This window comes from Oncorhynchus mykiss, chromosome 15 (assembly GCF_013265735.2).
Source record: "Oncorhynchus mykiss isolate Arlee chromosome 15, USDA_OmykA_1.1, whole genome shotgun sequence".
Classification (NCBI taxonomy): Eukaryota; Metazoa; Chordata; class Actinopteri; order Salmoniformes; family Salmonidae; genus Oncorhynchus; species Oncorhynchus mykiss.
This window is the reverse complement of record NC_048579.1, coordinates 55,251,604-55,273,367: the sequence shown is the minus strand read 5'-3', so window position 1 is coordinate 55,273,367 and position 21,764 is coordinate 55,251,604. Positions and strand designations below refer to the sequence as shown.

General features: G+C 45.0%; 2 protein-coding genes across 2 annotated transcripts in view; one reads left to right on the top strand and one right to left on the bottom strand.

Annotated features, from left to right (window-relative positions):
- LOC110490344 (calcium/calmodulin-dependent protein kinase type 1D) overlaps positions 1-10,424 on the top strand; it is a 67,809-nt gene extending 57,385 nt beyond the window's left edge. The window contains exons 7-11 of the mRNA XM_036944671.1: positions 1,030-1,142; positions 6,244-6,322; positions 6,422-6,509; positions 6,743-7,013; positions 7,125-10,424. Coding sequence (XP_036800566.1) covers positions 1,030-1,142; positions 6,244-6,322; positions 6,422-6,509; positions 6,743-7,013; positions 7,125-7,249 — 676 coding nt within the window. The 3' untranslated portion in view covers positions 7,250-10,424. The remainder of the gene's footprint in view (positions 1-1,029; positions 1,143-6,243; positions 6,323-6,421; positions 6,510-6,742; positions 7,014-7,124) is intronic.
- Positions 10,425-12,668: 2,244 nt separating this feature from the next.
- Positions 12,669-21,591, bottom strand: LOC110490343 (coiled-coil domain-containing protein 3). The gene is made up of 3 exons (XM_036944670.1): positions 20,239-21,591; positions 19,774-19,948; positions 12,669-13,473 (listed from the first exon to the last, which is right to left on the bottom strand). The coding sequence occupies exons 1-3, from the start codon at positions 20,631-20,633 to the stop codon at positions 13,165-13,167; spliced, it is 879 nt and encodes a 292-aa protein (XP_036800565.1). The 5' UTR covers positions 20,634-21,591; the 3' UTR covers positions 12,669-13,164.
- Between the last annotated feature and the right edge of the window lie 173 nt (positions 21,592-21,764).

Sequence of the window (21,764 nt, the reverse complement as noted above, 5' to 3'; positions counted from 1 at the left end):
TCTCGCCCCAATTGCTCAGACGTCCTCTGTTCTCCGTTTTCACCTGTTTATATACATCTCTGTCTGTTTGTTGATGTAGCTGTTATGTAACTTTCCATGCTTACACAGCTTTGGATATAAGGATCACTAGGTGTCACTAGGGTCCTTAGAGGTGGGTGTGTGTGTGGGAGTGTGTGTGCGCGCGCACGCGCTCCTGTCACCTCTACACATGTGAGCGAGGAGAAATAATGGTCTGAGAAATAGCGTTCACACAGTCAGTCAGTCCAGCTGGTGGATTAAACTGTCAACGTTTGTATATATTCAATAAGTAGTCCTCAAACATCCTTGTGAATAGCCTAGGCAATATTAAATTAGACAAAATATGTGTTTAGAGTTCATGCAAATATATTAAATCCAAGAATATCCAGTTCTGGATGGTAGACCCCCCCCTGATGTTTCCTCAGTGAGTTCCCAGTGATCAGTGAGCTACTCCCGTCTTGTCATTTAGCCATTAGCACCATTAGAACAGGCCTCGGACTTCGTTAGCCGATCCTGAGCACCTCAACACAATCCGTCTCGGCATGCCTGGTTGGGTCTCTCCTCAGGTGTGAGGGGATCGCATCAGGTAATCAGGTGGAATAATCGCTCGGGCTCCTGCGGGGGAATGACGTTCAAGTCTTTTAACCAAATGTGAAAGCACAAAAACAAAAAGCTCATTGCGACCACATCAGGCAGAACAGAGTTCGATGGAGAAAGGCATTTTAATGAGGTTTGATCATAATGGCGGCTAATGTTTTCTATGGAAATCGTTTTGCCACTTGAAGAAGTTCAATTAGTCCAGAATTAGGTTAGGAGAGCAGACAGAGAAAAGGTTTAGGATACATTACATTAACCTTGTCAGTTTATTGTTATCAATTGAATAGTTGTTCCAGCATTTATCTCATTCATCCTCATGGTATTCTATTATCATCTTAAAAGTAAACTATTCCCTGAAGTAGGAAGTAAATGCATGTGTTAACTTTTATGAGCTCACTTCCTGTCTGTCTGCAGGTTGTGTGGCTATCCTCCATTCTATGATGAAAATGACTCCAAGCTCTTTGAGCAGATCCTCAAAGCAGACTACGAGTTTGACGCACCGTACTGGGACGACATATCTGATTCAGGTAAGCTGTGGGTGGTGGAGTGAGGATCCCCTTCAGACAGAGCACCTTCCTCCTCTTCCTCCTCCCACCTGGCACATATGGACACCACACCACCATGGCTACTTTCTCTATGCTGTGATGTCGTCCTCTTGGAATTTGTGTATTGTCAAATCACATTTCATTGGTCACATACACGTGGGTAGCAGATGACATTGCGAGTGTAGCAAAATGCTTCTAGATCCGACAGTGCAGCAGTATCTAACAGGTAATATCTAACAAATTCCACAAGAAACCTAATACACACAATCTAGTAAGGGAATGGGATGAGTATATAAGTATAAATATATGAATATATAAGTATAATTATATGGATGAGCAGTGACAGAGTAGCTAAGATGCAGTAGATAGTAAAGAATAGATACAGTTGAAGTCGGAAGTTACATAACTTAGGTTCGATTCATCTCAACTTGTTTATCAACCACTACACAAATGTCTTGTTAACAAACTAGTTTTGGCAAGTCGGTTAGGATATCTACTTTGTGCATGACACAAGTAATTTTTCCAACAATTGTTTACAGACAGTTTATTTCACTGTATCACAATTCCAGTGGGTCAGAAGTTTACATACACTAAATTGACTGTGCTTTTACACAGCTTGGGAAATACCAGAAAATGATGTAATGGCTTTAAAAGCTTCTGATATGCTAATTGACATAATTTGAGTCAATTGGAATTGTACCTGTGGATGTGTTTCAAGGCCTACCTTCAAACTTTGCTTGATATCATGGGAAAATCATAAGAAATCAGCCAAGACCTCATGAAAAAAAATTGTAGACCTCCACAAGTCTGGTTCATCCTTGGGAGCAATTTCCAAACTCCTGAAGGTACCACGTTCATATGTACAAACAATAGTACGCAAGTATAAACACCATGGGACCACGCAGCCGTCATACGAAAAGTGCAAATCATTCCCAGAACAACAGCAAAGGACCTTGTAAAGATTCTGGAGGAAACTGGTACAAAAGTATCTATATCCACAGTAAAACAAGTCCTATATCGACATAACGTGAAAGGCCGCTCAGCAAGGAAGAAGCCACTGCTCCAAAACCGCCATAAAAGCCAGACTACGGTTTGCAACTGCACATGGGGACAAAGATCGTACTTTTTGGAGAAATGTCCTCTGGTCTGATGACACAAAAATAGAACTGTTAGGTCATAATGACCATCGTTATGTTTGGAGGAAAAAGGGGGAGGCTTGCAAGCCGAAGAACACCATCCCAACCGTTAAGCACATTGGTGGCAGCATCATGTTGTGGGGGTGCTTTGCTGCAGGAGGGACTGGTGCACTACACAAAATAGATGGCATCATGAGGTAGGAAAATGATGTGGATATATTAAAGCAACATCTCAAGACATCAGTCAGGAAGTTAAAGCTTGGTTCCAAATGGTTCTTCAAAGTTTACAATGACCCCAAGCATACTTCCAAAGTTGTGGCAAAATGCCCTAAGGACAACAAAGTCAAGGTATTTGAGTGGCCATCACAAAGCCCTGACCTCAATCCTATTGAAAATTTGTGGGCAGAACTGAAAAAGCGTGTGCAAGGAGGCCTACAAACCTGACTCAGTTACACCAGCTCTGCCAAGCTTGTGGAAGGCTACCTGAAACATTTGACCCAAGTTAAACAATTTAAAGCAATGCTACCAAATACTAATTGAGTGTATGTAAACTTCTGACCCACTGGGAATGTGATGAAAGACATAAAAGCTGAAATAAATCTTTCTCTCTACTATTATTCTGACATTTCCTATTCTTAAAACAAAGTGGTGATCCTAACTGACCTAAGATAGGAAATTTTTACTAGGATTAAATGTCAGGAATTGTGAAAAACTGAGTTTAGATGTATTTGGCTAAGGTGTATGTAAACTTCTGACTTCAACTGTAGATAGTGGCTCGAATAGTTATTGTCCTTGATTATCTTTTTTGCCTTCCTGTGACATTGGGTGTTGTAGGTGTCCTGGAGGGCAGGTAGTTTGCACCTGGTGATGCAGACTGCACCACCCTCTGGGACAGGCCTGTGGTTGTAGGCGGTGCAGTTGCCGAACCAGGCGGGGATAGAGCCCGACAGGATGCTCTCAATTGTGCACCTGTAAAAGTTAGAGGGTTTTCAGTCAAATTTTTTCTGCCTCCTGAGGTTGAAGAGGCGCTGTTGTGCCTTCTTCACTTTACTGTCTGTGTGCATGGACCATTTCAGTTTGTCGGTGATATGTACACCGAGGAACTTAAAACTTTCCAACTTCTCCACTGCTGTCTTGTCAATGTGGAATGCTCCCTTTGCTGTTTCCTGAAGTCCACGATCATCTCTTTTGTTTTCCTGATATTGAGTGAGCGGTTATTTTCCTAACACCACACTCCAAGGCCCCTCACCTCCTCCCTGTAGGCAGTCTCGTTGTTGTTGTTGTTAGTCTCAACACTGGGGTCCCACAAGGGTGCGTTCTCAGCCCTCTCCTGTACTCCCTGTTCACCCACGACTGGCCATGCACACCTCCAACACAATCATCAAGTTTGCAGATGACACTACATTGGTAGGCACTACAGTGGTAGGCTCATCAAGTTTGCAGATGACACTACAGTGGTAGGCTTACCACTGTAGCGTCATCTGCAAACTTGATGATTGTGTTGGAGGCGTGCATGGCCACAGTCGTGAGTGAACAGGGAGTACAGGAGAGGGCTGAGAACGCACCCTTGTAGGACCCCAGTGTTGAGAAACAGCGGAGTGGTGATGTTGTTTCTTACCCTCACCACCTGGGGGGCGTCCCGTCAGGAAGTCCAGGACCCAGTTGCACAGGGCGGGGTCAAGACCCAGGGACTCTAACTTGATGAGTTTGGAGGGTACTATGGTGTTGAATGCTGAGCTATAGTCAATAAACAGCATTCTTACATAGGTATTCCTCTTGTCCAGATGGGATAGGGCAGTGTGATGGCGATTGCATCGTCTGTGGACCTATTGGGGCGGTAAGCAAATTGGAGTGGGTCTAGGGTGTCAGGTAGGGTGGAGGTGATATGATCCTTGACTTGTCTCTCAAAGCACTTCATGATGACCGGGGCGATAGTCATTTAGTTCAGTTACCTTAGCTTTCTTGGGAAAAGGAACAATGGTGGCCATATTGAAGCATGTGGGGACAGCAGACTGGTATAGGGATGGATTGGATATGTCCGTAAACACACCAGTCAGCTGGACTGCGCATGCTCTGAGACGCGGCTTGGGATGCCATCTTTGCCGGCAGCCTTGCGAGGGTTAACACGTTTAAGTGTTTTACTCACGTCGGCCACGGAGAAGGAGAGCCCACAGTCTTTGGTAGCGGGCTGTGTCGGTGGCTCTGTATTGTCCTGGAATCGTGCAAAGAAGTTGTTTAATTTGACTGGAAGCAAGACGTCGATGTCCGTGACAGGGCTGGTTTTCTTGTCGTCATCCGTGATTGTCTGTAGACCCTGCCACATACGTCCGTGTTTGAGCCGTTGAATTGCGACTCCACTTTGTCTCTAATGACGCTTTGCTTGTTTGATTGCCTTGCGGAGGGAATAACTCCACTGTTTGTATTCGGTCATGTTTCCAGTCGCCTTGCCATGATTAAATGTGGTGGTACGTTCTTTCAGTTTTACGTGAATGCTGCCATCAATACACTGTTTCTGGTTATGGAAGGTTTTAACTTCTTGACGCTACCCATCCCGGGATAATTGTCATCAACAACCGCTGAATTGCATAGCGCCACATTCAAATAATATTACTAAAAATATTTATATTCATGAAATCACAAGTGCAATATAGCAAAACACAGCTTAGCCTTTTGTTAATCCACCTGTCGTGTCAGATTTTGAAATTATGCTTTACAGCGAAAGCAATACAAGCGTTTGTGTAAGTTTATCGATCGCTCGACAAAACATTATGTACACCTAGCATCAAATAGCTTGGTCACGAAAATCAGAAAAGCAATCAAATTAATCGTTTACCTTTGATCTTCGGATGTTTTCACTCACGAGACTCCCAGTTACACAATAAATGTTCCTTTTGTTCCATAAAGATTATTTTTATATCCAAAATACCTCCATTTGTTTGGCGCGTTATGTTCAGAAATCCACAGGAAAGAGCGGTCACGACAACGCAGACAAATTCCAAATAGTATCCGTAATGTCCACAGAAACATGTCAAACGTTTTTTATAATCAATCCTCAGGTTGTTTTTAAAATATATAATCGATAATATATCAATCGCAACTGTCCTTCTCAGTAGGAGAGGGAAAGGCAATGGCTGCCCAAACTCTGTTGCGCCAAGTAAAACGCTGCTGGCACCCATAGCAAAGGCAGGCTATGGAACATGGATTTTTCAAAATAGAAGCCACTTCCTGGTTTGATTTTCCTCAGGGTTTCGCCTGCAATATCAGTTCTGTTATACTCACAGACAATATTTTGACAGTTTTGGAAACTTTAGTGTTTTCTATCCTAATCTGTCAATTATATGCATATTCTAGCATCTGGTCCTGAGAAATACGCTGTTTACATTGGGAACGTTATTTTTCCAAACATAAAAATAGTGCCCCCTAGCTTCAAGAGATTAATAGTCACAGTGGGCACAACATCTCCTATACACTTCCTTATATACTCGCTCACCGAGTCAGACTATACGTCAATGTTATTGTCTGCGGCTACCCGGAATATATCCCAGTTCAAGTGAACGAAGCAAACTTCAAGCGTGGAATCCGATTTAGTCAGACCAGCGTTGGATAGACCTAAGCACGGGTGCTTCCCCTTTAGTTTCTTCCTATAGGAGGGGAGCAACAAGATGGAGTCATGGTCAGATTTGCCAAAAGGTGGGTGGGGAGGGGTGTTTTAAGAGTTCTTCACAGACATGATCTGTGAACTTTATATTCTCCAGTTTGGCACCAGTCGAACCATTCCCCCTGCCTGCCAGTAAACCGTAAAACAACAATAGTTATTACAGGAAAGAGAGCTGAGGCTTCGTCCAGGTATTCAGTACACTGGCCAGGGAGTGTGGGAAACATTACACTGACTGTTTACTGTTTGTGTATGATGTGATGAGTGTGAGCAACTGTTCTGTTTTTCACAGCCAAAGACTTTATCGGCAGTCTGATGGAGAAAGACCCGGCGAAGCGTTTCACCTGTGACCAGGCCCTCAGACACCCATGGTGAGAGAACACACTGATCGTAAATGCGCGCACACACACACACACACATTAACATCCCATAATACCCACATGAGTGTGTGTGTGTGTGTGTGTGTTCAGGATCGCTGGGGACACAGCCCTCTGCAAGAACATCCACGAGTCTGTGAGCAGACAGATCAGAAAAAACTTTGCTAAGAGCAAATGGAGGGTACGTTTGCATGTATGGTAATAAATGTCTGAGTGTCATTCAAGTGTCCGAGTGTGTCTGAGTGATTGCTTATTTCATGTAGATTTTATAAATCATATACTGTTCGCTCTCTCTCTCTTCCTTACTCTCTCTCTCTCTTCCTTGCTCTCTCTCTCTTCCTTGCTCTCTCTCTTTCTCTCTCTCCCCTTTTCTCTCTCTCTTTCTCCCGTTCTCTCTCTCTTCTCCTTCTCCAGCAAGCCTTCAATGCCACTGCAGTGGTGCGACACATGAGGAGACTGCAGTTGAGCAGCAGTATGGGCCACAGCATGGACAGCTCTCACCCTCACCCTCCTAACAGCCGGGCCGCACAGATGCAGAACCAAAGGAACCAGGCCAACCAGACTCCCAACCAGACCCCTAGCCAGAGCTCTACTCAACCCTCTCCGAGTCCAAGCCAGACTCGGAGCCAGAACCCTAATGCAGCCATTATGAAGAGCTTTTCTGTGGACTCACCTCAAAAGGACTGTAAGTGGACATGTATGCATCCACACAAACACACGAACCATGAACTAGTAAACACCAACTACCAGTTTGTTAGTTCTGACTGTGTGTTCATAGCTTCTGTTCTCCCTCCAGGTGCCCCAGCCACTCCCACCCCCTGCAGCCTGGCATCTGCAGCCTCCTCCTCCCCCTCCGGGGGGACGGAGCTCACCCGGCCCCACCCCTCTACTGTTGCCACGGTACTAACAGAGACTAAGTGACGCCAGGTCCCGCGGGGGACCAGCTGGGAGGCTACGGCGCTGTGAGAGAGAGAGCGGAGCGAAAACCGCACCCTCCCTTTCCTTACCTTGCCCCTACTACCCCCTCCCAGCCTGCCCCCTGCCCTGCCCCTCCCCCATGCTGCATCTGGGAGGACTGGGAGAGCAGAGGACTCTAAACCCATTACACCAATAACAACATGCCATACTCACCTTGGACACGCCCATTGTGTCGACTCTGTGGAACCACACCCACTCCGAGAGTATTACTGATTGGTTTACCTTTGAGTGTTTGTTTCTGTCAGAGACCATGATGAGTGAAGTGGGTGTGTTTTCAAAAGCTTCTGTCGAATTGGGTGTTGTCTATGTCAGTCAAACTCAATTTCCCTCTAGTTTTTCCTACATCTTCTATAAGGTTCTACTTGTGAGTTTTTAAAATTCTGTTTATTTTCTATATTTCATCCGCTGGGCTAACAGTTACCAACTGGATTATTTTTCATTTCTATTTTCTTGCGCTTTTTTTCCATGTTCATGTTGATTTCTCTTAGTTTGCGTCCATGTTTAAGACGTGCTTTAAAAGTACCATAAGACTGTTGAGTGATGTTTCATGAGTAAGCGCTTTATCTATTTGCACATGAGGTTTGGACGCGGTTTCAGACGTAGATAATGTGTGTACAGCCACCAAGTTAGACTCTTCATCTACGTGAATTTATCAGACAGAGAATAGAGAATGTAAACTGTAAAATGCCCAAAATGGGGTAAGAGCATTGTACAACATCTTTGTTAAGGGAAACATGCACAATGTTTAATTATTGTCTTACTTTAGAAGACTTTCATAACGACCATCCTATAGGGGACGCATATACAGTATATTATGAAACGCACTGCAGGTTTAGGATAGAGTTGAAGAGTGCTGTTAGTTTTAACCATCACCAGTTAGTTATATGTGGGGTTTCCCACCCTAAAGATCAGGGGCTACAGGTAGGAAACCAGGCACTTCCAAATGGGCCCCAGAAAAAGTCCATGTAGAAGAGCAGCCATTTCTGTAGTGTCGTGTAAGCATGGGAACCCCTGACCTACAGTATCAGTTTCCCACGATCCAAGATGGTGGAGCTGTTGTCTCTACCCCCATCCCTTTTGCAAAGCCATGACCTCACCACAAGAGCCATCATCATGATGACATCATCAATCGGCACCCAGTACACAAGTTCTCAGGGATTTGGACTGGGCGCCGTGGTGACCCTTGTTGCTATAGAAACCGCTGGAGAGCACAGATTTGTCTACAGAGTGTCCAGTGGTCTGCCTCTGTTAAATGCAAGTCCAACGATCCCTTTGTCATTGTAATGTCTAGCCAAAGCAGTCTTGAAACAGAGAACATGAGGACAAACTGAATTTACCTGATTAAAAACTGATGGTTAGCTATGAGCTAGACCTATAACCCTGGCCGATCCCCACTGAGAAATGGATTGTTTTGAAACTTAAGGGCTGAACTCTGATTATCTGGAGAAAGATGACCGAAGACGAGATGTTTTCGATTTCTCTCCCCCTTGCCTTCTTCTTTCTTCTCTGTCCCACCCTCCCTCCCTCTCTTTTTCTTTCTAGTTTCTTTAAGACCAGTTCACTGTATACTGTAGAAGTTTCACCCAACACTGGGACTGTTACGCTCAAGACACCAGGGTCCCCTAACCAGACAAGGGCCAGACACAGCATGCATATAGCCTACATTTAGGGGTCATAATGCAGTATTATTACCTGGCTTCGTGGTGCTGGGTCAACCATCATTAAGAGTGATGTCATGGACTGGATTCTTTTAGGGGGTGGGTAGACTTTACTTTAGGGGTCTGTTTTTGTTTATTTATTTATTTTTTATTGAGGCAAGCATTTTGTTTTCTGATATGAATGAATATATTTGTTGGAAACGTCTTGTAAATAAATTGTGAATATGAATGATAATTTTTAAGATAACCTTAGCGAATGTTGTGCAGTGCCGGCGTGTGTGTGGGGGGGGTTGATTGTATTTTCTTTGGAATGTTTAATGTGTTTTAAATGAGCTACAGCACCCCTCCATCCCACACAATACTGGGCTTTGATACCACAATATTCAGAGCATACTGTACCAAACACTCAGTAACTGCCATCTACAGAGTTACCATGGAGATAACGCCATCAGCATTCTAAACAATATCTGATCAAAAAAAAAATAATTGTAAAAGTAAACTCAGGCTTTAGTTTGCAATGTGTGTAAACGTTGAAGCTTTGACTGATACGACATCCACTGTTATGGAGCTGAGCTGTTTTTTTTTTACACGTATCTGCCTAAGTCATCGGTCGTCCACTTTGCCCCCTTGCTCACTGACACTACGGCAACAGGCATCACAACACACCTAAACACATGCCCATGATCAACTGTCATGAGAAAAAAAAATCCCACAATGCATCACAAGGTTTTTCTGAAGATGAAATGCAAAGCATGTTGAAAAGTGCTTAAAGAAATCCACCTCCACAACTGTTTGCATTAACTTGATATGCCATTGAATGATGTTTGTATCTATATCTAAAGAAGAAGATCAATGTGTCCATAGAGAGCAGAGTATTGTTGGGGACCACTGCATCTCCCTGTGGGTTCCTGTGAGGTCCAGAGCCCGGGGAATGGGCCTTATTTACTCTGCATGTGACCAAAACAAACGTCCATCTTGTGTGGCGGTCTCTCACTAACGACTCCTGGTAGATGTTCCCTTTAACCACAGATCTAGGATCAGAAAACTCTCCCTTAATCTAAACCTTAACCGTTTGATATAAACATAAACATAGATCATAAAAATATCCTCCCTAAATCTGAACCTTAATCAATAGATACTTACAACCGTAGATCTAGGATCAGAATACCCTCCTTTGATCTGAACCTAAGCCATTAGGGGGATGAGAAAATATCTGACCTTGTATCAGTGGTAAGGGGCAACTTTCGTCCTACTTCGTTAAGCAGACACCTCCTTCCATTTTGTGTGGCAGAGTGAGTTGCCCTGCCACTCTTACTGTGCTGTGATGACCTTCTGTTATGGGGCTTGTATATCCGATGCCTTCGACAATCATGTGCACATATCACTTACCATGACGATGACAGAAGCCAGAATGACTGAGTTGTTTTTTTCTCTCCTGAAATAAATCCTGAACGATCATAAAGCAACCGTCTCCGTGTGTCTGTGTGTGCAGGGACTGCTACACTTTAAGCCATTCAGAGTTTGTTTTTGCACTTAGATTGATTTCCACTTCTAATTGGCTTGTCTGCTGACCCCTGACCAGTTTCCGTTCAACCAGAGAAAGATTAGAAAGGAGTCGCGTCCCTCCATAACCCTTCCATACACACACACACCCTGACTTCAAAAAGACGACGCATACCCCGGATGCTCAACAGACATCAGACACATTTGACAGACGTTTAGCAGATGTAGGGCCAGATGTTACTCTCACACACTCACTTCAGGTCCAGCCATGACACTGTGTCTGAGTGAATGTGAAGACCCTGATCTACATGCTCACAAAATCAAATCAAATGTATTTATATAGCCCTTCGTACATCAGCTGATATCTCAAAGTGCTGTACAGAAACCCAGCCTAAAACCCCAAACGGCAAGCAATGCCGGTGTAGAAGCACGGTGGCTAGGAAACCTAGAGAGGAACCAGGCTATGAGTGGTGGCCAGTCCTCTTCTGGCTGTGCCGGGTGCAGATTATAACAGAACATGGCCAAGATGTTCAAATGTTCATAAATGTCCAGCATGGTCAAATAATGATAATCACATCATAAAACATTCCACGAACAATTGCCTCAGACATCAACGTTGTTTTCCCAATGCACATTATTTCTAATTGTATAGCAAATGACTGTTAATTCACTAATGTATTTAGAACTCGCCACTTATAGCAAAGTGTGATTGTAATTGTTTTTTCCATTGTTGAGCTGCTCCTGGGTTAAGGTATGACAGTAATTACAGATAAGTGCTGTTGGGACTTAATTGGTGAAAGTGGTCTGAGATTGCCCTGAAGTTCTTCTGGCACTGGGGGCCAATTCAAACTGCAGCCACATTAAGCACCACTCATACTCACTCCCAGCACGTCAGCCTCTGTCCTCTCTCACAGTTATTGACCTTTGAACCTGTACAATGGATCTGGACTCTGAGTAGTGTGCAAATTCCTCCCCATTCTTCTTGTTTACATCGTCCCCCCCGCTCTCTCTCCGTCTGTCTTGTGCTCAGGGCTGGCCAGAGGAATGCTCAGGGAGATCATTCTCTCATACACGTTAACAAACTCAAAGCAACACACACACTTAGACACACGCACAATGTGACATTCTCAGAGCGAGTTGAGCCACTCAGTGGGGGTAAGTGTGGGTGGGGGGGCTGCTGTTGTTGGACGAGTGGTCATGGTGTGGGTGGATAGTTGACCGAGGTTTGGGGTTCACTGATCTTTTTGCCTTTTAAAGTGTTTCCCTCCCCTCTCTCTCTCCTCTGTGCCCAGATACACAGCCCCTCATCCCTCCCACTCTCTCCTACGTAGGCTCCATAGGGGGCCTACAATGGATGGGATATACTGAAATGGCAGCCAGAACTATCTTTCTCTCTTTCCTCCTCCTGCTTTTCCTACTCCATCACGTCTTCCTGTCTTGCTTTTTCACCTCTTCATCCTTTTCCTCATTCATCTCTGTCACTTCCCTCATCTCTGGTTTCTAAAACATCTGATTAACTGTAGATGGATCTAAACTGGTATGCAGGTGACGATCCGTGATACGTATTACTCTGTTCATTCATTTTGCTGTCACTCTCTCCTCTCCATATTCTCTGTCTCTGAGGCATTGGTGTTTTTCTAATAGAGCATCAAAAAGAACAACAGTGATCCAGGGGTTATTTGAAGGCAGAATGAAATAAATATTAAAATAAAGTCCTGCTGTCTCTCCCTCTCTCCTGCCCAGCAAAGCACATAAGCACATTCCATTCTGCTCTGTGTCCCTAGCATAGACTGACAGACTATAGAAGAGTGGGGATCTGTGTTTGTGCATGTGTCGAGTGTGTTGTCCCCTACAGTTGCAGGTATTAGTCTGAGGCTGTAGGGATCTTCGTGATGAGGTTCAAGTCTTAGGACACGAACTCCAGCAAAGGAGGAGGGGAGAAAAGACTGTGTGTGTGTGTGTGTCTCTGTGGGGGTGGCACATCTGGCTTTGTCCCGCAGTGCCTGGAGGAGAGAGGGAAACCCATTAAGAAGAGCCCATAACAGCAACCCACAACTCTCTCTCTTTCTCTTCCCCCACTCTCTCTTTTCTTTACCTCTCTCTTTACCTAGAATGGAATTTTAGTTGGTGTGTTTAGTTTGATTGGCCAAAAACAACAGATTGTGTAATCTGGAAATAAAACACCCAAGCGTTAGTAATGCCTGATTAGAGTTTATATGCAGCTTCAGTAATACATTCATATATAATGATCCCAATGCCTCATGGACATTCTCTTTGGTGATGTTGGCACGAGGACAGCAACAGACAACACATGGCACAAATGCCCACAGACACATCTACCAGAAAGTAACCTCACTTTCTTCATTCACTCTAGTCATTCTCTCATTATATACTCACTCTAAATTCATTTAATCTGTCTAGCCATCAGCTGCATGACAGTGCTGTCTATTAATAGGAACTATACACAATATCTCTCTCATTCTCTCTAGTCATTCACTAATACTAATTCCCTCTGTCTGCTATTCGAGGGCTACTGGATGCCCTCTCTATGTAATATGTGTAGGAGCTACAGTATATATGGCTGAATATGACACTAAATTAGTATTGTGTGTGTTTGTGGATGCATGCGTGCGTGCCTGTGAACAACAGGAATTAGAGAGACTGCCCAGCAGTCTTTAACAACATCCCGTCTAGAGACTAAAGCGGTGTGTGTGGCGTGCGGTGTAACACAGTCTCCTGGTATCTGCTGGGCGTAGCCTCCTGTGTGATGGAATTGAGGTGGTGCCCAGCCCGTCTCTCCGCTGACCTCAGCCTCTCCTCCAGCCCTTGCCTCTCCTGCTCCGCTTGGCGCTGGCTCTTCCTGGCGTTCCGGAGGGAGCGCTTCACCTTCCGGACGCGCTCCTTCAGCTGCTTGTTCCTCCTCTCCAGCTGGCCCAGGCGCTCCTGCTGCTTCCTGCTCTTCTCCTCCTCCTCAAACAGAGCCCCCTGCACCGAGGAGCACAGGAGCTGGGGGGAGGGGAGGAGAGAGGAAGAGAGTGAGAGAGAGAAGAGATGGGGAAGAGAGGGAAAGAGAGAGAGAGAGAAATTAAATCAACATTGGATTGGAATATCTATTAGCAGAAGTGTCATTCACCTAATTATTTTAAATGGGGTGCACTAACTGGTGAACTTTTTTGTGTACAACTCAATGATACTTGTGTCCCGCCCTTTTCAAAAGGCATGACACTAAATTTGTGAGATCAGTCTCTGAGTATTTATCTGACAGGGCAACAGGGACGTTGAGATGAGGCTATTCAGAAAATACGGGGCAGAATAAAGCATGCCAGTTAGTATGTTGTCGGTTGGCATCAGGAGGAGAGTGTGTGAGCCCCAGTGACATCATCTTCCCATCAGTGTGTGTTCTTTTTGTTCGTTTAACTCCACTGCCTTAGTTACTTCTCCTTGGCTGGTGCTTTTCTTCTCCCCCCTCCTCCTATCTCCCTCCAGTGAATCAAGGTGCATTGGAGCCTCTGTCGAGTACAGCACCCTGTCATCTCGCCCGGAGTTATGACAGCTCTGAGGGGCCACAATTTTCCAGCTCATTGGCGGGGCGAGACCTCTCTGTGGGACTTCCCTTCCTAATGCTACGTTAGGCTACAGGTCGGCATTGCGGAGGGCCCCATTCTGCCCTAACAAGCATCCCATCTCCCTTTAAACATAGAGTGGTATCTGGAAGGAAAAACAGAAAAGTTAAAATAATGTATCTATTCTATACTGTTACTCCTAAAGTCCAGTACTAGAGTAGTGACTGTTAAATGTGCAGACAGTGTGCAATCTAAAAAAAATGGGGTTGTTTGGATGACCCAAATGTTGGGTTACAGGTATTGGGTCACTTAGTTGGGTTGTTGATGCTGGGTTATTGAGATATGACCGACCGGGTCAGATCAGAATACTGGAGGCATGGCTTAGTAGGGGCGTAGCTTTCAGGAAGTTGTTTTTGGCCACCTGTAAGGGTAAATGTAATTCTGGTTCATCTGTTGTATTGTCATCACATGTTAAGGTTGAACAATGCCACTTTTGAAGCTATGAGTTATATAGTTGTATAGTTACCACTCTGTTACAATATGTAAATAATAATGTTGTTAATTGTATATTAGAAAAAATATGCAAAAATATTCAAGGAACATTGACATTTTAACTGTAATGACATTTACTCTCACGGGTGGCCAAAAAAGAACCCTGAAAGACACACCCCTAATAGGCCACGTCTCCTGAAAATAACATACCCAGCTGCTGGGTCAGCCCAGCATAAAACAGAATAAAAACCCAACTGATGGTTAAATTAACCAATGTTTGGGTAATCCAAACAACACAACATTTTGGGATAGTCACACCAACCAACTGGCTGGGTAAAGATAACCCAGCATGTGTTCAATATTTACCCAGCGCTGGGTTACCAAACAACACAGCATTCTTTTAGAGTGTAGTGATAGTTTACCTCAGAAAAACTAAACCACCCAATCAATGTTCCCTTACATTTTTGGGGGCACAGAGCAAATTTTAGGTCTTGTGAGCGGAAACTTGAACGTTGTGAGAATTTTTCTGCAACTTCCGCCGCACATTTACAGTGGACAGTACCTTTACAGTTTTAGATAGTAGCCAATAAGCTATTGTGGCTACTCGATTATAATGTAGACCTACCAACAAAACCAATGGAGCAAATCCCATAACATGTTAACATGGAAATAACTTGTGATTTCTATGATACAGCCTAATATGTGGTGTTCATTTCAGGCCTACATTGAATTAGACTTTTAAATACGTTTATTCTTTATGAAGTGCTTGACATGAATTCATGATTTTTACTTGCTCTGTAACTCACATTTCAGAAGGCACTCGCACGTCCGAGCTGTCTTTATTGCAGGTGCAATAAATAACATATTAAGCTTTATATATATCGGACTCGTGGCCTTCGTCGGAGCTTCGTGAGTGTTTTTAATTTGCACCCTTGTGTAGACATGGCTCCACCCACATCCGTTCAGTGCATCTGAATGGGGTGGGAGTCGAGGGAAAATAAACACGTGTTACCAAATAGAACAATGTGCATTTCAGAAGTATTCGAACAAAGTGTGTACATGAAACGTATGAACCACGTCCGTAAAACCTCAACGAGGACATCAACCTATCGAGTAAGTTTCCATGTTTATTTTCCCTCGACTCTGACGAAGGCCTTCAGGTCGATACGCAAAGCTTAATAAAGAGCAGTGATACTAGCAAGTTGTTTTTCTCTCCTTGGTCTGTAACACCATGGGACAAAAAGATGGCTGTAACTTGCATTGTCTTGTGTTGTATGATGCAAGAAACAACTTTCAAAATCAAATTCATTATTATTACCATACAGAGAATTAGACGTTGTCGGCTAAACCCTCTGCCTATTGGCTTATGTGTATATTCAAGCCTGTGTCAAAATACAACACTGGCCCTTTAATTAAGACATAAGCTTTTTACCAACTTGCTTTTCAAAGACAGCTTGAAATGTAGCCCACACGTTTGTGCTCTTGTAGGAAGACGTTCTCCCCATTGCTGACCTATACTTATCTATAACTGGGCTAGTAACTCGCTAACTAGCAAAGAATCAACAAATGTGCACACCGTGGCTCTGTGCTCTGATCTGAACTGATCGCTCATGGGCTACCCCTTCCAGTAGAATTCTACTTCGTTGCACTCTGGCTCTGCCTCTGCCTACAACAAGATAACAGACTCAGTCTTACAAAGTTAGATTTGTTTTGGTTTGTTTCATTGAAAAGGGGCTGATATAATGTTGATTCGATCACAGAATGATCGTTGATCTATATAGTGCAAACTAATGGGGTGAACTCAGTGAAGTTCTATTGCTTCTCTGTGCAGTCTGGCATTTCTTCTGCGCGGCAGTCCTGGAGGAGAGGAGGCCACGCAAACACGTGCAGTTTAGAGGGAACATTGCACCCAATCCGACTCTCCCTCGCTGTGTACCATGTTAGTCGCGGGGCTAGAGACCTGGTACTTTGGGACATTATCCAAAGCTAACTCCCAACCATCCACCCATCTATACCCAGCACCAGCTGTCAAAACATCCGGGTGTTACCTACCTGCTGTGGAGGATCATCTGTGTAAACACCACTTAGAGAAACAGGCACACCAGCACACAGACACACACACAGACACACACAGAAACACACGCACACCGAGCAACACACAAACCCATAAACATACACAGCAGTCTCCCCTCTGACCTGAACTGAGGTCCTCCTTCTTACAGCCTCTGAACAGCTGTAAAACCTTCATCTAAACACCGTCTGTGTGTGTGAGTAATCCAACTGTGTGTGTGTGTGTGTGTGTGTGTGTGTGTGTGTGTGTGTGTGTGTGTGTGTGTGTGTGTGTGTGTGTGTGTGTGTGTGTGTGTGTGAGAGAGACTGAATGTGCAACAAGATCTCACTGTTTTACCAATTTGACTTCAGATTCCGACGTTTGTTCCCGTTTCTCCTAACATAACACTTAGAAATGTATCCAAACGTCAAATTTTGGCAGTTAAGTTTGGGATAGGGTTACAGTCACAAAAGAAACAACAACAGTTACATTTAGGCATTCATTCCGAATGATTAAGTTAAGGGTTGCACTGGGATTGAACACACAACCCTTGGAGCCAGAGCTCACAGTTTACTCCCGTCCACAACACCCTAGCAAGTCGCAAGCTACTTCATGGTAATGGTGCCCCGAGTGGAAGGTTTTTAAGCCCTCTCCCGACTTCCTGGATCCCTGGATGGACGTCAAATTTCACCTTGGTTCTTGGTTGGTATGTATACATGCTTGAGTTACAGTGCAGCAGCCACTGTATGGAGCATACACTGTCCTTCTGTTTGGCAGAGTATACACTGTGAATACTCCACTGAGAGCATGTGTGGGGGAGTTGGGGAGTTGGGGGGGGGGTCTAATTGGATATTTCCATGCCCTAGGGAAGAAGGCTAGGGTGCATTAGATGACAAAGTATTTCCCATTGCTGTGACTGAATTCAACTAAATGAAACTTCCATTAAAAGGGGTTAGAAAGGGAGGGTTATTACACTATTGTTACTACAGTTCCTGACATAAGGTAGCGACTCAGAGCTGACTCACAGAACACACTGACTGTTATAAAGATGCGGCTTTAGGCTGGAGAAGCATTGAGGTACGGGGCATTTGTTCATATGAGAGACCCAGCTTTGTCCTTCATCTCCCTATAACTCCAGTCTCTTAATCTCTCTCTCCCTCTCTTTTCTCTCTCTCCTATCTGTCTTTATCTTTTCCTCCCTCCCTCTTTCTCTCTCCTACTGGTCACCATGTATCTCTCATTTATCAACCCCTGCAGGCTTTTCTCTACAATAAAGGCGAGGAAGTCTGAAGAGAGGACACTGAGGGAAGGAATTCTGAGAACAAAGTGTCCATGGATTCGTTTTGGCGCTCCGGGACCGCTCTGGGGTGCATAAGAAGGGGTTTAATCGAGTGCTAATTGGGGGTTTGGGTGTAAGTGGAGGCACTCTCATCTTTCCTTCCCCTCCAGCAGGGCCAGCCTGCATGGGATGTCCATCTGGAACCTCAGCGTTCCCACAGGAAAACTCCAGACTACTGTAGCCTCATCCTCCTAGCCTCTCCCAGCCATTCCCTAACTAACCACCTCCATCTGCCCAACACATCACTAGAGAGAGCCTCAGTCACACGTTACACACATGTAGAGGTTGTGTGTGTGTTGCGTTTACCCTCCACTACACCACTGCGTGTGTGTGTGGGTGTGTGTGAGCTGTGGTTCCATTGTACAGTTCCCACAGGGTTTGTAGTATAATTTTTAAGCCTGTTTTTCCTCCTATTAACTTTGTCTATATTTCTATAGCGTAAACTCTGACAACACACACACATCTGCTCCTCCACATGGACACACAGCCCTCCTAAGGTTGCAACCCCTGCATGTCAGCACCTGCGCTCACGCCACGCAGAGTGTCTTTAACCCTTAACCTCTAACCTCTCAACCTGTTAACCCATCAGAAACCCGACACCCGATGTGTCACAAGTCTTCCGTCAACGTAGTAAGGCTCTCTGGGATAGAGACAGGAAGAGGAGAAGACCTGACCACTGTACCTCTGAGGTTTCACATGGCATCACCCCTCCTCTCCAGTCTCCCAGAGACCTGTTCCATTTCAGTGTCTGCAGGTCTGAAAACAATGGGTACGTAGGTGTAAGCCATATATATGGGGCGGCAGGTAGCCTAGTGGTTAGAGCGTTGGGCCAGTAACCGAAAGGTTGCTGGATCAAATCCCTGAGCTGACAATGTAAAAATCTGTCGTTCTGCCCCTGAACAAGGCCATTGTAAATAAGAATATGTTCTTAACTAGTTAAATAAATAGAAAATATGGTCACGTGAAACTACTAGCATGTTGCTAACACCTGTGAACACCGAAGGGGTATGACTATGAGCATGTGGCCAGGTCAGCGACAGTCATTGGGCATGGCTGAGTGTGTTTTGACATTAATATCATGCCTAGGGAATCAGAGGAGGTCACATGACTTAATCAATGACTGCTTTGATCTAGTTAAGGAGCGTGACCTAGACACACACAAACACACGGCTAGCTGGGCAGGCAGTCTGTGTGTTGGTGCGGTCTCTGTGTCTGACTCTTAAACTGTGTGTGTGTGTGTGTGTGTGTGTGTGTGTGTGTGTGTGTGTGTGGGGGGGGGGGGGTCTTTAATTGCGTCTCTATAGCTAAGGAGACACGCCAATACACCTCACACAACAAAGTAGTGTCTGAGGATGATGGTGGCTCAGAGGTGAATGTCTGACGGTGTGTGTCTGTGTGTTACTCTGTGAAGGTCAGTGAGATGATTGCTGCAGATGTACACAGAGAGGGGAGCTACATGTGAGCACCTGCTGTATCCAGGGGCAACAAGGTTGTAAAGCATAGAGTTTAATATGTTCCATGGCCGGCCTTAGTTACAACCCTGCTCTGCTACACAAGGTAGCACTTATATTTCCAGCTGTTCAGGCCCAGAGGACACTACCCTGCCCTCTCATCTCTCTTTTCCTGACCCTTTCTCTCCATATCTCTCTATTCATCTCCCTTCTCTATCTTTCATCTCTTTCTCTTTCGCCCACTCCATTCATCTACCCTTTTCTCTATTTTTCTCCCTTTCTCTCTGTCTTTATCCCTCTCAAACCCATATTCCCTCCATCTCCCTTTCTCACTCCTCCCCCCTCTTTCTCTACCCCCCCCCCCCCCCTCCCCATTATGTACAGTGGATACAGTGTGTTGAGTAGTCATACCCTGCTGTCCTCCTGGGGGTCCCATTCTGGGGAGAAGGTCTGGAGGGGTTGGCTGTGGGAGCAGTTGGAGAACTGGAACAGGCTGGAGAACGTACGGCGGTTGTCTAAGGTGTCTGGGAAGATGGCGTCCTGGAAGTTGACCCCGTGGGGCAGGATGTTGTAGTTCTCATCCATCCTGTAGGAGGTAAACAAACAAACACTGTGAGTGAATGAGTGCATGCTTCCTATAGGGTCAAAAAGTGACCCCTAAAGGGGCTCAAGTCTGTATTATATCACCCAGTGCATCCAGAAAGGAGAGCATAGAGGAGCTAAATATTGTAGGCCAATATGCTATAAAATCTATGTCATGCTTGTGTGTGTGTTTATGATGTATCACGCTCTTTTTAATGTATTTGTGATTCTGTGCGATGTACACAGGTTCCCGGTCACTAGGTCATCCTGACTCACCAGGTCATCCTGACTCACCGGAGGAAGAAGATGTAGGAGTAGTTCTCCATCACGGTGTGAGACTGGCACGACAGGTACCCCAGCCCTGTCAGGTTGAGGCGCGAGCCCGCCGGCACCTCCAGCATGCTGCCCCACGCCTGGTCGCACATGAGCTCCACCTCTGCGGAGTAGAGCAACCCTTCCTCGGCGCCTTCATAACCATACCCGTACGGGAATGGCAGGGAGTTGTGGAGGCCCTCTGCCCCGCCGTACTGCTCCCGGTGAATTGCCAGCACCTTGGCGTACACAATGATCTCCGCCAGTTCCGCACGGCAGTTCTCACTCAGTGGACGCCACTCGTTTGGCAGTTGGCACCCGTGCGCAAAGCTCGCCATGTAGCCAAGAGCGAGAAACAAGGGCGCAAAGATCATCATGTCTGGTGTGCACGTAATTATTGTCTTTCACTTTGGGTACTCCTGTTATTCGTTTTTCCTCTAGGGCACAAATCCGTTAAAACGTATTCTATAAATAAATCCTACTTTTTTTTACAATAAAAAGTACAGCTCATTTATATCCAGTGATAGGGGCATATGATAACGGCACTGTTATCGTACCGTTGAATTGTAGTCAGTTAAAACTTCATTGGTTCCAGTAAAATGTTGGATGAAAACTATTTGACAGATCACACACAGAGCGAAACAGACCTGCTCCCGGTTTTTAATCTGGGTCTCCTTGAGCAGTGGCATACGTTTGTCAACTGTTAATTCCGTTAAAGACAGAGAACTTCAAGTATATCCACAGACAGATAATCCAATGTTATGACCCCGTGTTTAAGTGTGCATTTTTTTTAGCCCGATGCAGCGCAAGTCCAGTCCCATTCAAAGACATTCCCGAAGGCTCCTCAGAGCCCCTTCATTCGCAAAGATCTCTCCGACCAATCAGACTGACCCAAAGTTTACACAGCCAATCATTGAACCGCCCGGTTTTACTACAACAACGTTTTTATAGGCTTATTAAAGACATATTTGTAATGGAGAGGAGGAATGCAGGCATGCGCTCGGTGGGCGTAAAGCCTTATTTTGCTTTTGTTGTTGTTGCTTGTTTATTCATTTTGACACGTCAAGCATTGTGTGCTTTCTTAGGCAAATCAAATGCATGTACTCTTGTCTATGTTGTGCGTTAAAGTCTTTGTCAAATAATAGTAGGAATGCTTGCTTGGCCAAATGTGTGTAAGCATTAGTCGGATAATATGTGATTGTTAATAAATAGCCAATGACATAATGTAGGCCAACTTTTTAATATCATATGGCGAAACATACATACCCAGAGGAGGCTGGTGGGGGGAGCTATAGGGTGATTGAAATGGCTGGAATGGATACATTGAACGGAGTCAAACATGTGGTTTCCATATGTTTGATACGTTCCATTGATTCCCTTCCAGTCATACAATGAGCCCGTCCTCCTATAGCTCCTCCCACCCGTCTCCTCTGATTTACACCCATGTCACGTGGATGAACACATGGCCCACAACAGACAAGAGCCTACTTTGCTGCAGGGTCATTCCA